The sequence below is a fragment of the Apium graveolens genome, chromosome 10 (genome assembly GCF_009905375.1).
Source record: "Apium graveolens cultivar Ventura chromosome 10, ASM990537v1, whole genome shotgun sequence".
Lineage (NCBI taxonomy): Eukaryota > Viridiplantae > Streptophyta > Magnoliopsida > Apiales > Apiaceae > Apium > Apium graveolens.
The window spans coordinates 97,146,906-97,173,226 of record NC_133656.1 but is presented as its reverse complement, the minus strand read 5'-3'; the positions used below and the strand labels follow the sequence as shown (position 1 = coordinate 97,173,226).

The 26,321-nt window shown below is 38.6% G+C and overlaps 1 protein-coding gene across 2 annotated transcripts; it reads left to right on the top strand.

Moving 5' to 3' along the window:
* The first annotated feature begins 3,079 nt into the window (after positions 1 to 3,079).
* On the top strand, positions 3,080 to 8,147 carry LOC141689387 (protein gamma response 1). Of its 2 annotated transcripts, none has more exons than XM_074493660.1 (3): positions 3,080 to 3,197; positions 5,007 to 6,398; positions 7,285 to 8,147. In XM_074493660.1, the coding sequence occupies exons 2-3, from the start codon at positions 5,015 to 5,017 to the stop codon at positions 7,980 to 7,982; spliced, it is 2,082 nt and encodes a 693-aa protein (XP_074349761.1). In that variant the 5' UTR covers positions 3,080 to 3,197; positions 5,007 to 5,014; the 3' UTR covers positions 7,983 to 8,147. The 2 variants fall into 2 exon arrangements, with proteins under 2 accessions (XP_074349761.1, XP_074349762.1); XM_074493661.1 differs by having other exon boundaries at positions 3,108 to 3,197; positions 5,013 to 6,398.
* The last annotated feature ends 18,174 nt before the right edge of the window (positions 8,148 to 26,321 follow it).

Sequence of the window (26,321 nt, the reverse complement as noted above, 5' to 3'; positions counted from 1 at the left end):
AGAGTTTTGCAGAGTAGGCATCAGAAGAATAGACATCAAACAAAGTGTTTGTTAGTGCCGCCAGAATGGCGCTCTAGCCACTCCATCCTTCTCAGCCCACTTCGCAAAAGCCTTAACTGTGTCAGCCTTCTCTTGATCCACTACTGGTTTCTCATATTCCACAACCGGCCAGAGACCCTTTATAGTCAACCACAGCTTCATCCTTTTCTGCCAGCGAGAAAAGCCAATGCCACCGTTGAATTTCTCCGGTAAACCGGTTAGTTCAACAGCCTGTGGGAAACTATAGGTGGTCCAATCAATGGCCCCAGCAGTTACACCCGAACTGCTACCACCACCAACGATAACCTCACTTTCGTTAACCATTATGCTAAATTCTAAATAACCACTAATCTCTTCAAGAATGTTGAGAATCTCACTAACAAGTATAGCAACATAGAGGCAAGTGTATAAAGAATTTAACAAGTTTAGGCCAAGACCACAGTTAACAAAACAAAACATGCAGGTAAACAAAATCAGTAACTGAAATAACGTAGAGAGAAAGAAAGATGTACCCGAAACCATAGCTTTCAACAGTGACTGAAATAAAGGTTTACAGATATAAAACGCCAAGAAAATGATTACAGCTGAGTCACCAGGCCTTGCTTGAAGTCCTGACTGCTCTTGAAGAGATTATTGCCCCCTACCTGCTGCGTTTGGGATGTGCGCAATATCTCCACCAGGATAAAACAGCTCGGAGTTTATGTTAACAGCAGTAACAAAACCTCCACTTCGACCAGCACCTCAGTCGCCGGAAAATATCAGCACTTCAGTTCTTGTGGGAGAGAAATGCAGAGAGGTTGAAGAGAAGAGATGAGAATGTAGTGTGTTATATTCATTCAGTTTAGCCTCTATTTATAGGAGAGGAAAAATGAAACTGTCCACACACTTAATGTCTGAATTAAACTGCTCTATTAATGAAAAAATCAAAACTGATCAGATTTTGAATTCATAAATGAAAAAATCAAAACTGAACAGCTTTTGAATTTAAATTATTTGTAACAGCTTTTCACATTAACACCCACATTATTATCAGAACTTAAGTTAAGTTCTGATTTAACTCATCAGTACTTAAGTTCTGATTCGACTCATCAGTACTTAAGTTCTGATTCTGATATCAGAACTTGTTAAGTTCTGATTTTATTCATCAGTTCTTAAGTTCTGATTTTATTCATCAGTTCTTAAGTTCTGATTCTAATATCAGAACTTGTTACAGATCAGATTATTTGCAGGTTCATTTCAGAACCCAGCCCAATAATCCAATCACCGATAAATAAATTCGAATTAAAATAATTCTCAAATAAATAAAATCATCGCCCAGGTCGCCTCGCGTACGCCGAGACATTCGCCCAAATCGCCCTTCGACCCGGTCCGGTCCGGTGCGTGGCGGGGCGGGGCGCGCGTGTGTGTGTGCGCGCGCGTGAAGCACACAACAACACAATGGACCATCACACACCTTAGTAGTTGTATACTACTCATGTGGGTAATACCATATAAAGCACACAACCCCCTTTATTTATTTCAATATGGGACAAACATTCTCAAATTTTCCAAGTTTTTCCAAGCTACTTTCAACTCTCATTTCATATGGATTTCATTAAGAAAATTCTTAAAACCATACATGAAAATTTAAGTTCAAATATCATTGAACAATTTCCAATCATTAGATTTTAGGATTAACATCAAGAACATAATTAAATTAAGCTCTAAAATCCTAATTTTCTAACAGAAAACCCTTGTCAGAGGCAAAGGAGAAGATTGCTTGATCAAGTTGTGAAAGTTTGGTTTAACTGTCAAATTGGAATCCAAGAAAATCTTCCATGTCTAGATTTTAATCTCCCAAAATGATCATTACCCTTCTTCTTTGCAAGGATTAGGGCGGCCCTTTTGTCATTTTTAGAGAGATGTTAATCTGCTTAATGCTTATTGAGACCATTTTGGGAAACGAGATCGTTTTGGTGGATGTCCAAGTTCATATTTCAATCTTCAAAACAATTATTTTCTTCTCCATGTTAGTTATGTCCAGGTATTTGAGGAATGTTAAATGCATTTGGAATTAGGTAAGTCCTATGTGAATAATGTCATAGGCACAGGTTTGTCTCGCCCTAATTTTTTAAATTGTGTCATCAAGTTTTATTCTTTTAGTTAAAATTTTTACACTCTTTATATATCGTGCACATAACACACAAGCCGAGGGTCTTTCGGGAAACAGCCTCTTCATTCTTATGAATGAGGGGAAGGCTGCGTACATCTTACCCCCCTCGAAAGCGGGATATACTGGGTATGTTTGGTTTGGTTTATATATTCATTATATATTTATAATAAAAACAAAAAAAAGAATTAGGAATAAGCCGTGATTGTAGTTTTGTAGGATAAGTTTTGGTCGTAGTTTAACGGGATAAGAAGACTTTATCTGCTAATTTAGCAATTTAGTAGTTTAACATGTACTCCCTCCGTCCCATATTGAATAAACCATTTTAGCTTGCACGGTTTTTAAGAGACTTAAATCTGAACCACATAAAAGAGGTAGTAGGTGATAAAGTAAGTGTATTATATAAATATGTGGTTGAGATAATTTTAAATAGATGCTATAAATGCTAAGTTCATTCTTTTTGGGACATCTAAAAAAGGAAAGTGGTTCGTATAAAATGTGACGGAGGGAGTATATAATACTATTAATTTTTATTTTTAATAATCAAAATAGGGGGATAACCCCTTTGAATCAAAATATACCCCATTTTGACTATTAAATTATATTATTATAGTATAGATTAATATTTCCTTCATCATTAATCTCAATATAAGGTGATATGCATGTCGGAAACATTAATATTAATCAAATTAAAATTATCATAATAAGGTTATAATTCCTTTTATCAAAATTATAAAAAATATTAATGAAAATGGGTTGTAAATATAGTATTTACAATATTATTTATAAAAAATTAGTAATAATTTTAAGCACTATTAAAATATTTTAAATTATATGCAAAAGTCAAAACTTCAAAATAATAATAATAAAATAAATCTTTTGATGGAGGGAGATGGGCAAAGGAAAGGAGGGAGGGAGAGCGATAATAAACATTTAAATCAGAAAGCGCGCAGATTTGTAATCTCGAAGAATCAACCCTAACCTATCCCTTGAAATTGGCTTCTTATAAGTAAGTAATGCTCTCATTTCGCTCTTCTAATTTCAATTTCATTGTTTGTATCTCTCTATTCACTTAATCTCATATTGTACCAATTGTTCATTTTATTCCCCTAATTACACACACAGACACACACACACACACACACATTTTGGTAATATTTTGAGCAATTGAAACTGCTAATTGGTCTATAGTAATGTGTATGTTTATGATGTAATTTTTACTAGTAAGGTACAATTTCGATTCGATTCTGGATACGCTAATTCACATTCCTGATTACAACTGATAAACTTATAGGTATAATTTATTCTGGATAAGCTAATTAGCATAGTTAATTGCTAGTTAATCACTATGCTAATTGCTATATATATTTTGAATCTGCAGTCTTTCTAGTAAAATTAGGTACAATTTCGATATGATTCTTCTCGATAAGCTAATTTACATTCATGATTATTATTGATAAATTTACAGGTATGGTTTTGATAGTTCACAAGTTAATTGCTAGTTAATCACAATGCTAATTTCTGTTTACGTTGAATATGCCGTCTTGTTAGTAAAATTAGGTACAATTTTGACATGATTCTTCCCGATAAGCTAATTTACATTCATGATTATTATTGATAAATTTATAGGTAGTTGATAAGTTAATTGCTAGTCAATCACAATGCTAATTGCTGTATGCATTGATTATGCTGTCTTGCTAGTAAAATAAGATACAATTTCGATTTGATTCGAGAAGCTAATTTACATTCTTGATTGCTATTGATAAACTAATAGGTATGATTTCGACGGCCGATAAGTTAATTGCTAGTTAATCACAGTTCTAATAGCTGTGTGCATTGAATCTGCAGTCTTGCTAGTAAAATTAGGTAAATATTAGATAAGTAGGCGATAAAGTATTTGTACTGCTAATTTCTATATATATGTGTGTTGAATCTGTCTGCACTTGGCATGAGTAAAGTGAGTAACTCTGGTTGTACTGCTGTTTGTGTTTTTACTTGAATGCAAGTGAGGTTGATAAAGAGGGTCACTGCCCCTTTAAAGGATTTGAACTCTTGACATTGTTGTGCAGGAAGGGGGTAGTGTTTTACCACTAGGCTAGTACTTGAATGCTTATTACTGCTTTGTATGATGTATGTATACAGTGCTAGTTATTGTGTCGGTTGCACTAGAATTATTACAGTTATGAAGGTCTCACGGTTTTGGTTTTACTATAGAGTTTGAACTTGTTGGCTTCAACCAAATCGTGTCAGCGATACAGTGCTTTATAAACTGTCTTTAGTGTATGCTTGAATGTCTTTATTTGTGTTGCTTTTTTAAGAAGTGGATAGACGAACATGATCTTTGTATCTTTAGAAGCATGTATGTACATATACTGAAGAAAAGGGAGAAACTCAAATAGCAAGATAGAATACGGAATAATGTTTGCTGAGATTGTCCATTTGAATGAAAGCAGGATAATCAAGTATTTTCCTTGGCTACATGTTTATTTGCGAGGACTATGATCCCATACTATATCAGTGCATTATTTTTAACATATTTACATCCTCTAGAATAATCACACGGACCTTATGTTTTTAATCACTTTTTAATTGAATTTGGAGTTACTAAAATATCACCCTCTCCCTAGGTATTATCACTCCCATGAGAATGGACTAATATGTAATTTGGAATTAGTCCGCGAATATGAACTGTTAATGTGTTATGAGAACTCGATAATATATTTTAAAGTTTTCCTACAGATTATAAGTTTAGATGTCATTATGATAATTACCGTTGAATTTATAGTGTTATCAAGGCATTTGATCTATTTTGGTGTAGTTTCAGATATGCAAGGAGATTTGCAAACTTTTACAGAACAAGCGTGTTCTATTGACTGCAATACTGAAATAGATGTCTCAAAAGTCAGTGCTTTACTGGTAGCCACAATTCAGGAAGCAAAAGACAGGATGTCTGAAGTAGAGCATATGTTCTGCTCTCAGCTTTTCCCAGATTATCAGGCAAAATCTATAAACTTGCTTAAGGTTTACTCAGCGGCAAAAAAAGATGCGGAAGCATCAAGTAAGAGGGAAAGAGATCTGTTACTAGAAATAGAAAAGCTTCAGCTTGAAAAGCAACAGGCCTTTGAAGAAATCCGGTCTTTGAAATTGGTAAATGCGGAGTTCGAGAGATTTGTTCGGACATCAAAGTGCATTATAGATCTTCAGGAGGATTTGCAAAAAGTAAATGCAGGGTTGGGGGATGGAAAAGTGCACCAGGATATACTTAAACATCTCGAATTGAAAGCAGAAGGCATACTTAATAATGAAAATACATTACATGAACTTGAAGAGAAAATCAAAATGCTCATACAGGAGAGAAGTTTAGATGCTGAAGCTGAGGAACGACAGGAGCTTAATACAGATCATGACAAAGTTGAACGGAAAGTGAAACCGGGGAACAAGCTACTCCAGCTGGTTCAGTCAAATGCAGTGCTGGTACTAAAAAAGGAAAGTTTATACAGAGAACATGAAGAAAAGACAACAGTACTCCAGAGGAAAATCTCTAATCTAGAAAAAAAGGTTAATGAGCTTGAAATGGAGCTCAGATCAGAATCCAAACAATCTGACAAGGGAAGCCAGTCCTATGAATATCTTCTAAAAAGGATCAATTCAGAGGTTAAGAAGAATGAGCAACTGTTGAGAGATAATGAGAAGGAGAAAAGGCTACTTAAGGCCAAACTAGAAAGCTTAGCTGGCACTGTAAAGGACCTGCAAGAGGAGCTAAGACAGAAACAGGAAGAAGTTGAAGAGAGGAGAAATTTACAAGAAGAGTTAAGGCAACAAATTGATCTAAATGGTTTGGAAATGTTGAAGACTGGACAGGAACTGGAAGAGCTTCTTAAAGAGAGAAGCCTGCATCTGACCAAGCTTAAGGTCTTAGAGGAGAAAGTTGATAAACTTCAATCAGAGCTTAGAGAAAGAACCATGGAGTCTGCTGAAGGAATAGAGTTGCACGGGAAATTACTTAAGCAGATTGAAACCAAAGATTGTGAGTTGTTGTCTGAAAAGAAGAAAAGGAAAAATGTCGTTGATTCTTACAAGAGGCTGAAATCCCAGTACAACTTCCTTTGTGCAAGAAATGGTTTAACGCCAGAGAATATGCTTACCCCAAACAAAAAGGAAGATGAAACGGATCCCGTGAGGCACGGTCTGGATCCATTAACTTCACCAGGTACTTCTTCTGGTCCATTAAAGTTGGGTCTTTTTAAAATCTTCCTATGTCATTCTCAGATGTTCGGGGCAATATATCTTTGATAATCCCCTGGCTTAATAAGTTTGTCATAGTCATATGAAGCATCTATCCAGCTGATAAAGACACTACAGGTTTTGCGATATATTGTTTCATTCTTTTATTTGCTAAATTATAGTTTCATTTGAGTCTTGTGAAGTATCTATTCAGGAGATAAGGAAAGATGGAAGGATAATATATGACATCCTTACATGTTTGCTTTATCTTTAAACTTATATAAAGTGGAGCAGAGTACTTCAATTAATTTCGATCTGTCATTTGTCAGGAGTGTTATCTTGAAATTTTCTTTTGTCAGATCAAGTCCGGTGCAATGCCAAAGTTGGTTCCATTTCCATATTTTGGAACCAAATGCATAAAAAACTCAACTCCCAAGGGGTTTCATATCTTGGATGCATATATGCATCTGGCCACATTCATCAATTAACCAAAAATGAAATGCATGTTGGTGTACTTTAAATAAAAGTTAGGAGAGAGACAAAAAGCTAGTTAAATTTGGAATTAATTGGTTGCAAAATACAACTAGCACTGGAGTTCAAGTTTTATTTTATCACCAAATAACACTTTTTAGTGCCAAACTATAGGAATGACTATAGCTATTTTGCATCTAGCATTGGACTTTAAGCCCAAAAGTAGAAGCACTTTTGTACGTGCAAGTTTGTATTTATATAATCACATTGAATCATTTATTGGCAAGTCCTACACACATTCAGTATACAATTATGAATCCAGCAATAGGCATTGCCATGTTACTGGAATAGTAGCACAGATCTCAGTACTGATTTTATTTGGTTTATCTGTGTTGTCACAGGCACTGGGGATAAAGTTTTAAAATCCCCACTTCTTAATTGTGAATTGACTAGGCAGCAGGATAATGAAGAGATATTGATAGATAAGCAAGGAGCAGCACCACTTAAACGATTAAATTCTGACTTGTCATGTAGTTCCAGTTCCCCAGTTAGACCACAAGGCTGGACAAATGCAAATTCTAGACCATTATCTGGTACAAAGCGCCCGGGTTCGCATTGGAGAGAAACCAGGTCTAATCAGAACCGAGGTGGTCCTGACCCGCATGATGATTTTCTTAACACTCCTTTAGAAAACATCAGGGAAAATATGAAAAGAGCCACCAAGGAAGAACATGTTCAAGATCCAGCTCTGAAGGATATGATATCTCATAGTTCAGATGATGAAACACAGAACTTGAATGTCGATCCTGACCCTGCTCCACAAAAGCAGCAAATTCTACCTCCAAGTGCTGGAACGAAAGGTTTTAAGTATGTGGAACCTGTAAGAAAGAAAGCTGAGAGGGAGAACTTGAAAGGCATTGAATGCAAGCAGTGCAAGAAGTTCTATGATGCTGTTCTTCCGGACGGTGGGGGAAAGGATAGCAATAAACAAAATTTACGTTGCGAACATCATGAAGGAGTTTCAAGGCACCGGTATAGGTATGCACCTCCTTCTACTCCTGAAGGGTTTTGGAATATTGGATTTGAATCTGAAATGTAGATCCCTTTCATTGTGATGGTTCTATCTTACGTAAGAGTAATTTAATTGTAAATCCATTTTTTCAGTGTACTAAAAATGTCATCATAAGAACTTTGCCTGTCAAATTTACATAATACTGTTGAACCTGATATGCAAGTTTTGAAAAGCATTGGTATAGAAAAAAGCAAAGGCCTGTTAATAATGTTGAGACTAGCAAACAATGCTGCTTTTATAAACAACCAACTTTCAGGTACAAGGGCAAATATCATCTTCTTTTGTTGGCAGATCTTCTTGGCAATACAGTTAAAACATACAAATTGGAATAGTTACAGTAAGTAGTGGCAATTTAGATGTATATATAGCCACAGTTTAGATACAATTTGGAACTATAGTATGGAAAAATACTATCGCGTTATTCGCAAAATTAAAATGCACACTCTCTCTTACCTTTAAAATTACTACCTGTCATTAATTTATTTGTTTTATTTTTTGCAAAGAGTCAGCATTATTTTATTATTATTTGTAAGTTTGGCATATAATACAATATTTGATAGGGATTCGGTGGGCAAGCAATTATTTCAGTTGAGGTAAATTATCGAGGCATGTGGATTGATAGGGTATAAGAGACCAGGTTAGGATTCAACCTGGATCTAAAGGATACCAGGCTCGATCGATGGACCGAGACCCCCCTCTTCCAGGATAGCCAAATGGAGAGACCAGGTCCGGGCCCTTCCCATGACCCGGATCCTGATCCAACCCGGAACCCTGGCCTGATGCCTACCCGGATCCGGATCAGGGCTCAAGCCACCATGAGGAGGGTCCCCGCAAACACATTCACATCCCACAACCCGCCAAGGAAGGGTACGTGGGCACGTGACTATAACAGCTATTAACAACCAACACACCAGACAAGCACGACGCGTGTCAGAAGGCCGTTAGGACACTCTGGAGGTGGTCCTCCCCTGGACACGTGTAAGCAATCCACCCAAGTCAGGCGTCCTCTGGTCCCAAGATCCAACGACCCAGATTCAGAGGTAACTACCCCTAAACCCTACCTTGGGGCTATATATACCCCCAAGGTTGAAGGGTTTGGGGGTTGGAAAATACACACTCTTGCACACTCACTCTCTCTCTCATATCCACACACACAGCAGCCTCTACATTACATACATACATACATCTTCATCCTCTCCAAAAACCTGTTCTTATTCTTACACCGGAGGCGCCGTGGGAGCCAAACCCCCCTTCCGGTGTTGTTTTGCAGGCGCCCAACCAGCAGCTACACCTCATCCCTCCCCAGAAGGTCCACGAACGCCGTCGGACGGAGCTGCCCGCTCACCGGAGTTATCATTTGGCGCTAGAAGGAGGGGCGCTCCATCCTTGGGTCTCGGTGCCCCTGGATTCATCTTCATCAGCAAACTCTTGAGAGAGTCCACTTTTAAGCCTGTAAGAACACAAGCAACCAAACCCTTTCTTGAATATGAATGTTCATTTTAGCAACGTTTATGTGAGCTCGTTACTTTAGACCACGTTTGTGTGAGCCCGCTCTTGTTTGTTAAGTTTTGGTTGTTTAGGGTTTTGATAATCTTGATAGTCTTGAAGCTTGGGGTTTAATAGTCTTGGTAATTTTAAAACCCAGAACTGTTTTAGCTTGCTTATTTTCTTTTGTGTTCTAGAGCCTGCTGTTCTTGTTTGGTATTGTTGTTAGAAAAGCCCAGAAAGTTTGTTTTCTGTTATTCTGGAAATTTTTTGTAGTCTTCAAAAAAGCAACCTCAGATCCACATTTGTAGCCTCAAATCTTGGTCAGTTGTTTGTACAATTGTGGTAATGGCAAGAGCAGGAAAAAGTACGGCTGGTAGGCCCTCCGCCAGTACCCATATTCAGGATCAAGACCCCTCTCAAGTTCAAGAACCTGAGGAGACAGGGAGACCTTCCAGGAGCAACCACTGATGCAGCATACCCCGGTCAGGGATGCTAGAAATGTCATAGAGCTCAATCAGTACAAGTACACCAATGTTCCAGTTGCAGAGGAGCATATGGCTAACTTAACAAGCCATGAACTTGCTGAAGCAATCAGGCTCTACAGAGATGAACAAGCCCGGGCTCAGATAGAATTTGAACAAGATGATGAGCAAGAAGAGTCCGGGGACTCTCAGCAATCCAGGAGATCTGTCTTCGACCGAATTGGGGCTAAGGCAAAGAAGAATCAAAAGGAGCCTAGTAAGAAGGAGACAGAAGCAACCAGAAAGAAAAAGTTAGAAAAAAACAGAGAAAAGATAAGAAAGGAAGAAGAGGAAAAACTGGAGCAAAAAATTCAGAAAAGAATGCAGCTGGAGGAGGAGAGGCTCCTAGCTAAAAATAGAGGCAAAAGAACTCGGAGGGACCCTACTCCCAAACTCATTTCTGATGACGAAGAGGAGGGTCAGAAAGATCTCAAAGACATGATTTACGAGCTCCAGAGAAAAATGGAGAAAGATTCCGGGTTGGAAGTTGGGGAGACCCTCACGCCTTTCAGTCACTCCCTAGAAGCCATCCCTCGACAGAAAAATCTCAAACACTATAACTTCGACTCTTTCGATGGATTGGGGGATCCGGAAGAGCACCTCAACTACTTTGAACAGATAGCTCAGATATACTATTACAATGACTTGACGAAATCCAGATTCTTCGCCTCGACCCTCAAAGGGGGGGCTCAAAGATGGTTCAGTAGAATCCCATCAAGAAGCATCCACTCCTGGAAAGAATTCAGAGGAGCCTTCCTTAAAAGATTCAGAGCCAATAAAACACATGAAATGCACATGTGCCACCTGGAGACAATCCGCCAATATGATAACGAAGCACTCTCAGCTTATATGCGGAGGTTCCAGGAAGCTATCAACAAAGTCTCGAATCTCGATGAAAGGGAGGCTCTAAGCATATTTCGAAGAAACCTGGATCCAGAACACAATGAGAGGTATATTGTGGAGTTGATAAACAAAGAGCAACAAAGCTTGGCCGCTGCTTATTCTATGGCAGCTTGGTTCATAAAAGAAACAGATGTTCTCCAGGCGATGAGAATGACTCGGAATGGAAGGAACAGGAACAAATCTTCTGATGATCGACCGAAAGGGGGTTACCATCAGGAGAAAAAGTTCAAAAAAAGTAACCAAACCCAGCAAACAAATGTGGTACAAAACACCCCAATATTCCAAAGATTGGGTCCTAAAACAGAATCCAAAGGTGATCCCGGACCACCTAGGCAGGCAAGGGAGCCTAGGCAAGAGCCAGAGTGGCCACCACTAAACAGGACCCGGGAAGAAATACTAAAGGAGATCAAGGGAAAGCCATTCTACTACCCTCCGAAGCCAATGTAGACTCCCCCGGAGAGCAGGCCTTACAACAGGCAGTGCGACTATCATGAAACCCATGGGCACAAGACTGAAAATTGTCTCTCTTTAAAATACTTCATTGAAGATGAAGTCAAGAAAGGCAACCTCAATCAATACATCTCAAGGGAGAAAAACCAGAGAGAAGAAAGGCAAAGAAAAGGTAAGAATGTGGTAAATGTGGTCCTAGGAGGTTCACACTCTCCCCCTAGGAGCCCGGGCTCAGGAGATGAAGTGTTCTCCATTCAATCCTACCCAGAGATGATTATCTCATTCAACAGCAAGGATTATGAAGGGGTCAACCCGAATCACAACGAAGCCTTGGTGGTAATACTTGATATCTTTGACAATGAAGTGAGAAGGATACTAATTGATAATGGATCTTCAGTGAACATACTCTTCAAGCATACTGTGGACAGGATGAGGCTTGGGAGCGTACGCTCCAATGAATGCCAAGAGGACCCTCTGTATGGGTTCGGGAACAACTTGGTCCCGATCCAGGGTACTTTATACTTACCAGTCATATTCGGATCGGGCCCAAACCAAGTTACCCATGTGATAAAGTTCTACGTGATCAATACTCCTTCATCCTACAACGGCATAATCGGGCGCTCAGCCCTGACCAGGATCCAAGCAATCACTTCCATATCACACTTGAAAATCAAATTCCCAACTCCAACCGGAGTAGGAGAAATCAAGGGAGACTATGAGGTAGCTGAAAGATGTTATTGCCAGGCTCTGGTAATGGCTGAAACTCATCAAGACAACAAGAGAAAGGTTGTGGTGCTCCGGAATCAGCAAAGTATTAAGAAACATCGCCCACACTCAAGGGATGATGCGAGAAAAGAAGTTCAGATCATAGAGTCCCTCTCAGACCCAAAAGCAACCAAACAAAGCTCAGAAGAGCAAAAAAGCAAACAAGTCACATAAGGGATTGAATTGGGCCTAGGCCTTGGCCAAACCAACCCTACTGTGCAAGCAACCAACCCAGAAATTATCGAAGAAAGAAATAATAAAGAGATGACAGCCCAGGCTCAGATTTATACGAAGAAGAATACAGAGGCTCGGATCCAGCAGATGGTATCAAACATGGATCAATCAAAGATAGAGGCAGTTGTTGAAACTGAAACAATTCTGATCAATACAAGCGATCCTTCCAAAAAGATAAAGATAGGATCCGGGTTCGAGGCTAATTTCAGAAATGACCTGGTATCACTACTCCAAAGGTACTCTGACATATTCGCTTGGACCCCAAAAGACATGCCCGGGTTGGATGAATCAATAGCGATGCATAGCTTGGACGTCAACCCAGAGAGGAAGCCAGTCAAGCAAAAGAGAAGAAATTTTGCCCCAGAAAGACAGAAAGCAATCGATGAAGAAATTGAGAAACTACTCAAAGCTGGAATAATATGCGAAGTCAAGTACCTAGAATGGCTGGCAAATATAGTGATGGTGAAAAAAGCAAACGGAAAATGGAGAATGTGTATCGACTACACAGACCTGAACAGTGCATGCCCCAAAGACCCCTACCCCTTGCCAAATATCGATCAATTGATCGATGCAACTTCTGGGCACGTAATGCTAAGTTTCATGGACGCCTACTCGGGGTACAACCAGATAAATATCAATCCCAAAGACATCCTAAAAACATCCTTCATTACCCACAGGGCGGTCTATGCCTATGTGATGTTGCCTTTCGGATTGACCAATGCGGGAACAACATATCAAAGAGCAATGAATAAAATCTTCAAAGACCAGATCGGAAGGAACCTGGAATCATATGTCGACGACATGATTGCAAAGTCTACAAGCATCCCCGGGCACATAGGATACCTGAGAGAATGCTTCGACAACTTGAGAAAATACTCACTCAGGCTCAATCCAGAAAAATGCACATTCGGAGTATGGGCAGGAAAATTTCTTGGATTCATGATAAGCAACCGAGGAATTGAAGCCAACCCAGAAAAGATAAAGGCAATCCAAGAGATGAAGGCTCCCAGAACACAAAAAGATGTGCAGAAGCTAGCAGGATCACTAGCTGCACTCAGAAGATTCATCTCCAAGCTAGCTGAAAGATGCCTACCCTTCTTTGACTTGTTAAAAGGAGCAACCAACAAGAGAGAAGTTAATTGGAGCCCGGAATGCCAAAGCGCATTTGAAGAAATCAAAAGGTACCTTTCTCAACCCCTTGTGTTAACCAAAGCTCAACCCGGAGAGCCCCTATCCCTTTACCTGTCAGCAGGGGCCTTGGCAGTTGGAGCAGCCTTGATCAGGGAAGAGAATGGCAAATAGCAACCAGTTTATTATGTGAGCCAAGTGCTAAAAGATGCGGAGACCCGATACCCGAGGCTAGAAAAGTTTGCTTTTGCCTTGGTCACAGCATCCAGAAAGCTCAGACACTACTTCCAGGGAAGGGAGATACGGGTTGTAACTAACCAACCCTTAAGGAAGATAATACACAAGCCAGATGTCTCAGGGAGGTTGGTAAATTGGGCAGTTGAGCTAAGTCAGTTCAATCTGAGTTTCATTCCTAGAACAACAATCAAAGCCCAGGCTCTAGCTGATTTCATCATAGAATGCAATTTCCCAGAAGAAGAGCCTGTGCCCATGAGCATTGACCTTGAGAGAAACACAGATCAAGAAACAGAAGCCCGGGCCCTCAAAATTGATGGTTCTTCAACAAATGAAAGATCAGGAGCCGGGCTCATCCTAAAGAGCCCAGAAGGATTCACAATCCAAACAGCAATCTCCTTTGGCTTTTCAGCGACAAACAACCAGGCAGAGTACGAGGCCTTGATTGCAGGATTGAAGCTAGCAAGAACACTCAGGATCCAGGATCTCAAAATCTACAGCGACTCCCAGATAGTGGTAAAGCAAACAAACGGCGAATACATAGCCAAGGATCCAGTTCTAGCCAAGTACCAGACTCTGGTCCAAAGCTACCTCGCCTCCATACCAAAAATCCAAGTCATCCAAATCTGCAGAGAGGAGAATTCAGAAGCTGATGCACTATCTAAACTTGTTCAAAATTCATCAGACCTGGATTGCTCCGTCTACTTCGAAGAACTGCAGAAACCAAGCACAGAATCTGAAGAAGTCATGGAAATAGACAACGGCCCGAATTGGATGACTCCATTTATTAACTACCTAGAGAAGGGAGAGCTCCCGGAGGATAAAGGGAAGGCTCAAAGGTTAAAGGCAAAAGTTTCAAAATTCTTCATCAAAGAGGGTATACTCTATCGCCGGACCTTCTCTTCCCCGACCCTCAAGTGCATAGGCTCAGGAGAGGCACAGTACTGCCTCATGGAAGTTCACGAAGGAATCTGCGGGGACCACATGTCCGCAAAAGCCCTAGCTCACAAAATTATAAGACAAGGGTACTACTGACCCACTATACACCAGGATTCAATAGACTTTGTGAAAAAATGCAAGGAATTTAAGTTATTCAGCAATGTCAGCCGGATGAGCCCAGTCCTACCCTCTTCAGTCTTGTCACCAATCCCATTTGCTGTATGGGGTATTGATATCATGGGACCATTTTCAAGAGCCAGAGGAGACCTCAGGTACTTACTAGTCTCAATTGATTATATGACAAAATGGGTAGAGGCAAAGGCAATGAGAACAATAAACCAACAAGACTGCATCAAGTTCATGGACAACATATTGATGATGTTTGGGATCCCGAGAGTACTGGTCTCAGATAATGGTCCGCAGTTTGTTGGTTCAGAATTTGAATCCTACCTTCAAGAAAGGGGCATCAGGCACAAGAAGTTATCTGTAGCCTACCCTCAAGGAAATGGCCAAATGGAAGTAACAAATCGAATACTTCTCAGGGGGATAGATTAGAGACTCAGGGAAAACAAAACCAAATGGCCAGAAGAATTGCCTAATGTACTCTGGGCATACAGAACAAGCCCCAGAACAAGCACAGGAGAAACCCCCTTCAAATTGGCTTATGGAACTGAAGCCATGCTACCAATTGAAGTAGGATCCCCCTCCCATCGAGCAATCAACTTTGATGAGATAGCAAATGAGGAGGGGCTCAGAACGAATATTGAGCTAATTGATGAAGTCCGAGACCAGGCAGTGGCAAGAATGGAAAAGTATAAACAGAAAACAAGAGAGCACTTCAGCAAGAAGTCCCGGGTCAAAAACTTTCAAGTTGGAGACCTGGTCCTTCGAGATACGGAAGCTTCAGACCCCACCAACATTGGAAAGCTAATGCCAAAGTGGGAAGGCCCATACAAAGTCAAGGAAGTTCTAAGGCTAGGAACATACAAGCTCATGAACATGGATGAGTCTGAAGTACCAAATACATGGCATGGACTCAGGCTCAGAAAGTTTTACCAGTAGAAAAAGCAACCAAAAGCAACAAGAACTTGTAGCCTATGGCAAGCAACCAATCTATGATAATGCATTTTGTATGAAAAAATTTGCAAATCAATGAAAAGAATTTTCCTTTCTTAGAAAGTTATTACTTTTAAATTACCAGTTATGGAAGCAAAAAACAACCCGGGTACGTTCTCATACCTGGGTACGTTCTCATACCCGGATTGGAAGCAAAAAACAAAGGCAACCACTATTTGCTTAGAAAATTTCTAAGTAAATGGAGCAATCACCAATCCGGATTAGATATACCCGGATTGAAAGCAAAGTTAAAAGCAAAAAACAACCCGGATAAGCATTCAAATCCGGGTTGCAAACAACCATTATGTACTTCGGTAACCCTCCAAGTACATAAAGCAAAAAAGCAAACACCAACCCGGATAACAATTCAAATCCGGGTTGAAAACAACAATTATGCAAAGCAAAAAAGCAAACACCAACTCGGACAAGCATTCAGATCCGGGTTGCAAGCAACCATTATGCACTTATATTTTTTTTAAGTACATAAAGCAAAAAAGCAAACATCAAACCGGGTGGGATTTATACCCGGATTGAAAGCAAATTTGAAAGCAAAATCAACTCGGATAAGCATTCGAATCCGGGTTAGAAACAACCATTATGCACAACTTAGAAACAACCGAAACATACCAAACCATATCCGGGTCTTATACCCCCTACCCGGATCAAAACCAAAACCCTCGCCCAAAAACAGCAACTTTGAGAATCAAAAACCAAAAAACACAACTTTTACATATACACGCAATTATATTCTCTCAAGAACACGAAGAACGCCAACAGGAAACCCAGAAAAACCGAACCCGAAATCCCAATTTTCGCACAAAAATACAACAAAGACAAGCAAAAATAAACAGATCTAAACATAAAAACCACAAAACAACAATACCCACCACAAAAAGAGACTAAAGAGGCCGATTCGTAACTACAGTTCATGATGACAAGCGGAACTCGAAGATGCATCAATTCAAAGAAAAAGCACAAAATCGAAAATAAAAAGGCAAGAAGTAGGTGCTTACAGATTGGGCGAAGATGAGAGCAACGAAAAACCAAACAGCAATGGAAAATCAACCAGCAAAAACCCCAAAACTCCGAAGAAATTCCAAGGAAACTAAGATAGAAAAGAGAAAGAACAAGCAGCTTTTCGTTTTTAGGAAGAGAATAAAAAAGAAAATGAAGGAGGGGCTAGGCCTTTTATAGGCACAAGAGGAAGCAGAGCAGTCCCTGCCACGTGGCAGAGCAGAATTGGAAGAAAAAGCAGTTACAAAAAAAACCCTTGTTATATCTATATGTTTATATACATCAATATTAAAGCACATTTAAACCCCTCAATGATCATGGGGCGGGTTTCTAGGCAGTAACTGCCCAAAATTCAAATTCGAAGGGGGGAAAATGAGCAAAACAGTTTAAAAATCCCAAACCTTTCGAATTCCACAGCCCAAGACCCGGATCAATAGCAATAATCCGGATCATTGTCAACCAGATACATTTTTAAAGCAACCATTCTACCTTAAATCCGGATTGGTATCCATTACACCAGATCCGGATTGGGGGGCAACCAGGAGCAGAAATTTTTCCCAACTTTTCTACCTTAAATCCGGATTAATATCCATTACACCAGATCCGGATCGGGAGGCAACTAGGAGCAGAATTTTCTCTGAAGCTACTATTCTACCTTAATCCGGATTGGTATCCATTACACCAAATCCGGATTGGGGGGCAACCAGGAGCAGAAATTTTCCTCAACTTTTCTACCTTAAATTCGGATTGGTATCCATTACACCAGATCCGGATTGGGAGGCAACCATGAGCAGAATTTTCTCTGAAGCAACTATTCTACCTCAATCCGGATTTGTATCCATTACACCAGACCCGGATTCGGGGGCAACCAGGAGCGCAAATCTTTCTACCAAGGCAACTATGTAATTCTGCTCTACTCCCTCATCCAGAAAATCTGCATAAGGGAGTGGGGGGCAAATGATAGGGTATAAGAGACCCGGCTAGGATTCAACCTGGATCTAAAGGATACCAGGCTCGATCGATGGACCGAGACCCCCCTCTCCCAGGACAGCCAAATGGAGAGACCAGGCCCGGGCCCTTCCCATGACCTGGATCCTGATCCAACCCGGAACCCTGGCCTGATGCCTACCTGGATCCGGATCAGGGCTCAAGCCACCATGAGGAGGGTCCCAGCAAACACATTCACATCCCACAACCCGCTAAGGAAGGGTACGTGGGCACGTGACTATGACAGCTATCAACAATCAACACACCAGACAAGCACGACGCGTGTCAGAAGGCCGTTAGGACACTCTGGAGGTGGTCCTCCCCTGGACACGTGTAAGCAATCCACCCAAGCCAGGCGTCCTCTGGTCCCAAGATCCAACGGCCCAGATTCGGAGGTAACTACCCCTAAACCCTACCTTGGGGCTATATATACCCCCAAGGCTGAAGGGTTTGGGGGTTGGAAAATACACACTCTTGCACACTCACTCTCTCTCTCATTTCCACACACACACAGCAGCCTCTACATTACATACATACATACATCTTCATCCTCTCCAAAAACCTGTTCTTATTCTTACACCGGAGGCGCCGTGGGAGCCAAACCCCATTTCGGTGTTGTTTTGCAGGCGCCCAACCAGCAGTTACACCTCATCCCTCCCCAGAAGGTCCAGGAACGCCGTCGGACGGAGCCGCCCGCTCACCGGAGTTATCATGGATAATACTATGGCTTTTTGCGTGTATGCATTGTGTCCATTTCCCATTTTATATGTATGGATGTATGACATGTTAGGTAAGGTGACATGTTGGTAAGGATACTTTAAATCATCCCTCGTAATTATATTGCATAGCTTTTGAGTTATAAAACACATCGAGAACGAATTTTTTTAGAATTACATAAAAGGGAAAAAAATAAATGTTCTGCAAATAGAAAGAAAAGCCAAGATACAAACATGGAAATAATTTTTGGTTTTTTTTTTCAAATATACTCAAATTGCAGAAATTATTTTAAAAAATACTGTATAACCTTATATATAACATGAAATATGCAAGCTTATATGCAATTTCGAGCAACTTGTGCATCCTTATATATAACATGAAATGTACAAGCTCATATGCAATGTGGGCAATTTATGCATGTTTATAGAAACTTTTCAAGTATATTCGAAAAGAAGTTTGAAACCATAGATATTTTTGATAAATTTACATATATTTTTAACCTTTAACAGATAAACTGACTTCGACTTCACCAAAGAATCCCATAAACTTTGCTTTCGTTGAATGATTTAAAGTTGGGTCAAGCCCAATAACTGCCCACTTCCCGTAAGTAAGATTGACGGCCCAACAATCTGGACAACTATAGTGTCGAAGTTGTATCCAATAGTCAAATATATATTATCAAATTGATAAATAAATAAATATTATTTTTTAAGCATTTAAATCCAATAATGTAAAATATATTGTTTTTTTGAGAAAATGTAAAATATATTGTTATTACCCCATAAACAGATAAATTAATGTACGTTTAAGCTGTTGATAATAAATGAAATAAAACCTTTTCACAAGATCTTTCTTATCTTTTCATTATCCAACTTCTATTTTTTTGAAATAACTTTCAATTTCTTTTTCATTTTTTGTGTGTGTTTAATTTTGCTGTCTCGTATTGCCGAATATAATATAAGCCTATAGGAGTATATAACTTGAAGTAGCGTGGCGTGTGCAATCCGTGTGAAAAGGTTCTTATCCTATAATAATAATGCAAGATAAAAAATATCAGGCGCCTTTAAAGTCATTCCCTTCCATCCATGGCATTGCTTTACGCTTTAAATGCTGTACTTTCATTTCAATAATTATCTTATTTTCCTTTTTCAATTTCACCTATTTTTTTAATTAATTAGAATATAAAACGATAGGTGATAAATCATTATCACTTGAATTTATGCGAGGACAGTAGATAACTTCTTAACACTTGAATTATTTTATCGGTTTTATTATATTTTTTTCTATTTTTTTTAAGTTTTAAAAAAGACTTTTACAAATATTTTTCTTACAAATAATAACATCCACAAACGAGAGAGACGAAACATCTGAGAATATACAAATTGAATGTATTATCATATTCCTTTTTATTAGTTTATTTATTATATGCCTTTTGTGCAGGACATGAATATGTTCCAAGTTCTTATGCTATACGTGGAAGAACATTTACCTTTGCAAATGCGGCACTTTCGATATTCATATTTTTGTTTCCACTTCAAAAAATACACACTCTTTATCACGAAACCGTCAAGGCGTTGACTATAAAAGATGAGACACGAATCACGCAAATTTTATTATAAACCAATGCTGACTCATATGTGAATTTAAACTGAACTAAACGCTTGTATCAAATTTAAAATTAAGGGTGTCTCAAATATGTCGGGAGCTTCAAGTTGCAAATAACCCAGCTACTATCCGCTCACTTTTGCATCAAAACATGGATATAACCTGTAAACTAGTGCATTATTATTATTAAAATACCAATTATAAAATGCATGTTATGCACGTGAATTTAAGTAACTTTGTTCAGCATTTCTCCGGCTAACCTTTAGCAATTATCATAGACCATGTGCGCACCATCTCCTTCTTTCGAAATTTACGGTACTCCCTTCGTCCAGAGCAAATTTTTATTAAATAATGGAATCACACATAATAGTCTCCACCAAGCACATTGGAGGAGACATGAACATGATATGACAATATTACAAATAAGGAAAATGTGTGAATTCATAGGCCACCTTATTTGCTTGCCATCTAACAAGAGTGATAAAAAAAAGTCGGTCTAAGCCATAGAACAGACATTTATCCAAGACATCACCTACTTTAAAGACATTGGTACTACAACCACGGATGGCTTGAACACACAATAGCAGGTCCGACTCAATTGTCACGTCTTTATAAGGCAAAGAGAATAACCACCTTAATCCCTCGGCTATCGTCATGGCTTCCGCTTCAAAGACAGATGTAACAATAGGATAACGAGCAACATTTCCTTGAAGAAAAGCTCCCAAATGATCACGGAAGATGAATCCAACAGAGAACCAGCTATAATTAGCATTAAATGAAACATCCACGTTAAATTTAAAACAACCAAACATTATGGATTGCCACCTGTGAAGAGAAGCAGTCACAACATTAAAATTAGTTACCTGCAGGTTTGCTCTATTAACTCTTGCTGCAGTCCAGTCTTGTAAGTATTTGTTTACCCAATCCATAGCTATAACATGATTAACTTTCCTTTGCTCCCGAACTTTCTTATTTCTAAAGAACCAAATCCCCCACAGCACTTTACTAATCAACACAATTTCATCAACACTTGCAGTACCAATCTTCTGGATAAGCCAACTAGGGGCATAATTGATATTGCACAGATCATATCCTCCTCCCACATAATGCCAACACTATCTTGCAAAAGAGCATCCAAAAAAGACATGAAACAAATTTTCAACCCCCTGCTCACACATTGGGCAGTCTAACGGTAGTGTGATCCCTTTAGAATGCAATCTATCTCGTGCTGGTATGTTATTTCTGCAGAAGCGCCAGAGAAAAATCTTGAACTTATGAGGTAGAGATAACTTCAAAATTCTATTCCAGCCTACTGATTGCACAACATTGAGTGTCCCCACATTTCTTTCATACCATAAATGGTGTCCATTTTTAACGTTGTACAAACCATTAGTGGTTTTGGTCCAGGCACTTCTGTCTATGACATCGTCCTGTGGAATGCGTGTGGCTAGAACAGCTACAACATCTACCTCTGTGAATTTTTTTTTGACTTTATCTACATCCCAGCTTTTTGAGTTAAGCAGCATAAAATCTGACATATGTTTTACCCCCTCGGTACCAGAGACATAATTTTGTTCTACTCTGAAATTAGATTTTCTCGTTAGCCAAGGATCTCGAATAACATCAATGTCCTTTCCATCACTAATTACCCGTATAAAGCCATCACCAATCGCATCCTTTGCTTTGACAAAAACTTTCTACATAAAGCTTTGATTGGATCTTGCATTAGCCTGCAGAAAATGTGAACTTGGAAAATAACGCGCTTTGAACACCTGTGCCACTGGAGATTGTGGATTTTTGATGAAATTCCAATAAAATTTCCCAATCAATGCTATATTAAAACCATACAAATTTCTTAAACCCAAACCACTTCTACTTTTAGACTTACTCATGGCCTCAACCAATGCACTCATTTGCGATCATTTGAGCCTGAACCCCACCAAAATTTATTCAACATTTTTTCAATCTCTTGACAAAGAGATAAAGGCAGCAAAAAACATGACATGCAGTAGGATGGTATAAATTGAGCTACATTTTTAATTAGGACCGTCTTACCAGCTCTAGAGATAGGTTTTGCCCTCGATCCTTGAATTTTCCTCCAATTTTTTGTTATCAATCTTGTACGATAAAGACATTATTATATATATATTGAATATATAACTAATTCATAAGAACATTGCTAATTCTTAAATCACATAAGCATATAAGAATTAACAATTAAATTATGAATTAGTTATATATTCAATATATATATAATAATGTCTTTATCGTACAAGATTGATAACAATCTTAAAGCAGTTTCGCCCCGCACCATCCGTGTTTAGCGACCTGCTTCCCAGGATAAAACGAGATACTAGTATAATCGATAGATCGAATATACTCTCAGCGAACTTGAACTGAGCCCGAGAACTATCACCGGAATATTGGAAAAATTTAAGACTAAAGAGACCAAGAATGAAAGAGATGACTCTTATTTCCTTGACTTAATAAAACTGGTGCCCTAAGACTCTATTTATAAAGAGAAGCTTGAAAGGACTTGTTTTTCTTTTCGATGTGGTACATGGTATTTATAACAAAAACTAAGGAATAGGTTTGTGCTACTCTCGATGTGGTACAAAACCACTTTTCATATTAAAAGGTAAAACTTTGGAACATCAGTTCTCATTCACCTTTTACTCATTTTGAGCGTGTTAATATGCGTTGGAATCCCCTCGAAGAGAAGAATACGTTCCAATAAATACACATCACTAACACATAATGTGTCTCACTCATATAGAGTCTCAAAATGATTCACAACTTAGTCTAAAATACTAAGTTTGTCCAACAATTTTGTATTTAACGAAACCAAATACACGTTTTTTTGATCTTCCCACCAATGAGGGGAGGCCCAGATACTTACCAGTACTTAAATCACTATGAACACCTAACACGTCAGACAACTCAGCTCGAATGATTTGTCCCACATTAGCAGTGTAGAAGACTTCAGATTTATGGTAATTAACTGACTAGAGTGAGGCAGCTTCATAATCATTCAGAAGATTTTTAACAACCGCAGTTTCCACACTATTTGCTTTAAAAAATAGGAAGTTGTCATCTGCAAAGAGAAGATGGGTAATAGTAGGAGCAAAGGAACAAATACTTGTGCCATGGATGATGCTTTCGGTAGCAGCTTCGTTCAACGCAGCTGACAATCCCTCAACACAGAATATGAATAGATAAGGGGGGAGGGGGTCTCCTAAGAGGGGGTCTCCTTGGCGTAACCCCCTTGTAGGAATAACAGGGCCTAAGAACGTTCCATTGAAATAAAATTCATAGGAAACAGTTTGGACACACAACATGATCCAGTTTATCCATTTGCTACAAAACCCCATTACCTGCATCATCATCTTCAGATAAGACCAACAAACTCTATCGTAAGCCTTGCTGATATCAAGCTTTAAAGCAATTTTACCTTTCCTTCAATTCATTCTTCTGTTCATATGATGTATAATCTTAAATGCCACTAACACATTATCGATGATGTTCCTACCAGGAACAAAAGCTGATTGGTTCTCCGAAAATAGATTGGGCAATACGATTTTGAGATGATTAGCTAATACTTTTGAAAGTATCTTGTAAAGAACATTACAGAGGGCTATAGGTCTGAGGTCTATCATCTTGCAAGAATTCTCCTTTTTAGGAATTAGGAAGACATTAGTATCATTTAGATTTGCTGGAAAAGATCCCACACTTAGCCATTCCTTGCAATATTTGAAGATATCGCGGCCTAAAATTGACCAAAATTTCTGGAAAAAGCTGGATTTAAAGAATCGGGCCATGACGCTTTATCAGGGTGCATTTGTTTTATTGCCAACGAGAATTCGTCAAACGTCACCTCTGCTATTAAACGATTATTCTGTTCTGCTGTTACATGGGTATGGACTGTCCCTGGTTGGCTAGTAACATCATCGGACACCTTAGTGAAAACAGATTTGAAATAGTCAAGAACCATTCCGCACACGGCTTTGTGGTTATTAATCTGAACCCCCTCATCAATGGTCAAATAGAAAATATGGTTCATTTTCCTTCGAGCAGAAGCATTGGCATGAAAGAATTTTGTGTTGGCATCACCTTCAGCGAACCATGTGGTTTTCGCTCTCTATTTCCAGTAGATTTCCTCATGCAGTAATAGTTAATTAAGTTTATTCAACTCAAAAAATATTGTTGTAACCCAGCTTCATCTGTATGATCCACTAGTTTAGCCAAAATCTCTTTTTTACTTCTTTAGTTTATCTCTGAATTTATGGAAAAAATTACGTCCCCATTTGGCCATAAAAGAAGAAACAAATATGAGCTTGGGTAAAATATGAATAGGTGGGAGATCAAGCCAAAAATCAGTTACCTCTTTACAAAATCCAGATTCCTCCAACCAAGTATTTTCAAACTTAAAGCGAAATTGTTTCATGGGGCCTTTCACACTAATAAGATCCAACTGAATGGGGTCATGATCAGAACAAGAGGTGTTGCGCAAGTCATGCATGTACTATAGCAAGATTAAGTCATCTTGACAACCCTAAGATCTAGTTGTATGATAGTCTAAATCTGTATTTTGTATTGTATTACTTGAGTCTGTAAAAATGTCAAAGATCAGACTGGAGTATTTTTCTGTAAACAGTCTCAAGCCTAAGAATAAATTCTGGAAGAAGATCAACAAAATCATGCCTCAGAAAAAAGGTGAAGAAGCTTGGAGTTGAATTTGTTTTAGGAAAAATGTTCTAGGTCAAGATATCTACAAGTTACATATCAAGTCATATAGGGAAGTCATTCAAGAACTCCAAAATGACTTATCGAGATGTCCAAATTGGCTTATAGAGAAGTCCTAGAGATATCGACAAGTCAAATGAAGATATAGGGATTGGAGATATCGACAAATCAATTTCTCATTAGAGATCTCAGAGATATCTACAAGTCAAAATATATATAGAGATCTCTAAGATATCGACAAGTCATTTTGTATATAGAGAACTCAGAGATATCGACAAGTCAAAATGAAGATACGAAGATTGGAGATATCGACAAGTCGATCTTAGAGATATCGACAAGTTAAAATACTTATAAAGATCTCTGAGATATCGACAAGTCATTTCTAAATGCAGCGTTTTAGAGACCTCGACAAGCCAAGTACAATTATAGAGAACTCAGAGACCTCGATAAGTTAAAGACACTTATAGAGAACTAAGAGATCTCGATAAGTCAATATACTTATCGAGACGCCAGTTCTCTATACAACAAACTGGAGATCTCAATATGAACCTTAAGTACAGAATGCAGATAAGTTAAATATTCAAGATTATCAATCAACAAACGATCTATTCACTTAGATTGAAAAGTTAACAAAAGCAGCTTGATGAGTGCAAGAACAAAGGCCAAGATTAACTGACAAAGGAAAGTCACAGACCTACACGATTAGCAAAGATACACTAAGCCAGAAATGAAAAGCTTTAGAGATAACTTAAAGTAGGGTTTAGTACATCTTATTGCATGCTGTGTAAACCTGTGTTTACTAATTTATAAAGTAAACATTGGTCCTTTGTTTTAGTTGTAACAAATAGATCTACATTTTTTAGTAACTCTCTCAATAAAGAAGACAAGTTCTTTACATACGAAGAACCCAGGATTCTAGCAAGACATACTTAATTTTAATACACAGTTAAGTGAGTTTTGAAAATTTTGTATTTATTATGCATGTCTTGTTTATTCTGTTAAACACAATATCTTTATAAATTCGACAGCTTTGTTTACCATTCCAAATAGTTGTAAAAAGAGTTAAAAATATCCAAAACACATTCACCCCCCTCTTTGTTATATTTAATATCTAACAAGTGGTATCAGAGTAAAATATGAAAGTAAACGAATCAAGATCTTGGAAGAATGAATACACAAAAGATAAGCAGTATAAAGATACCATCCTTTGATAAGACTAACTAAACACTATGGAAGAAAAAGATGATACTGTTTCTAAGGATGGCCAACCCCTTGTACATCCAGATTCTGAAGAATGGACCTTTTATTCCTATTGAAAGGATTGAAGAGTCTACAGATGGAGACATGGTCATCCCAGCTTACTATGGTCCTAAAGATCCTTCAAAATACACAGGAATTGAGAAAGAAAAAGCCTCCCTTGAAAGTGGTCTGCAATTAATTCTGATAGAGTCACTTGACAATGTCATATATAACAATATTGTCAACTATGACACAGCTAAACAGATTTGGGAGAAAAAAGAAA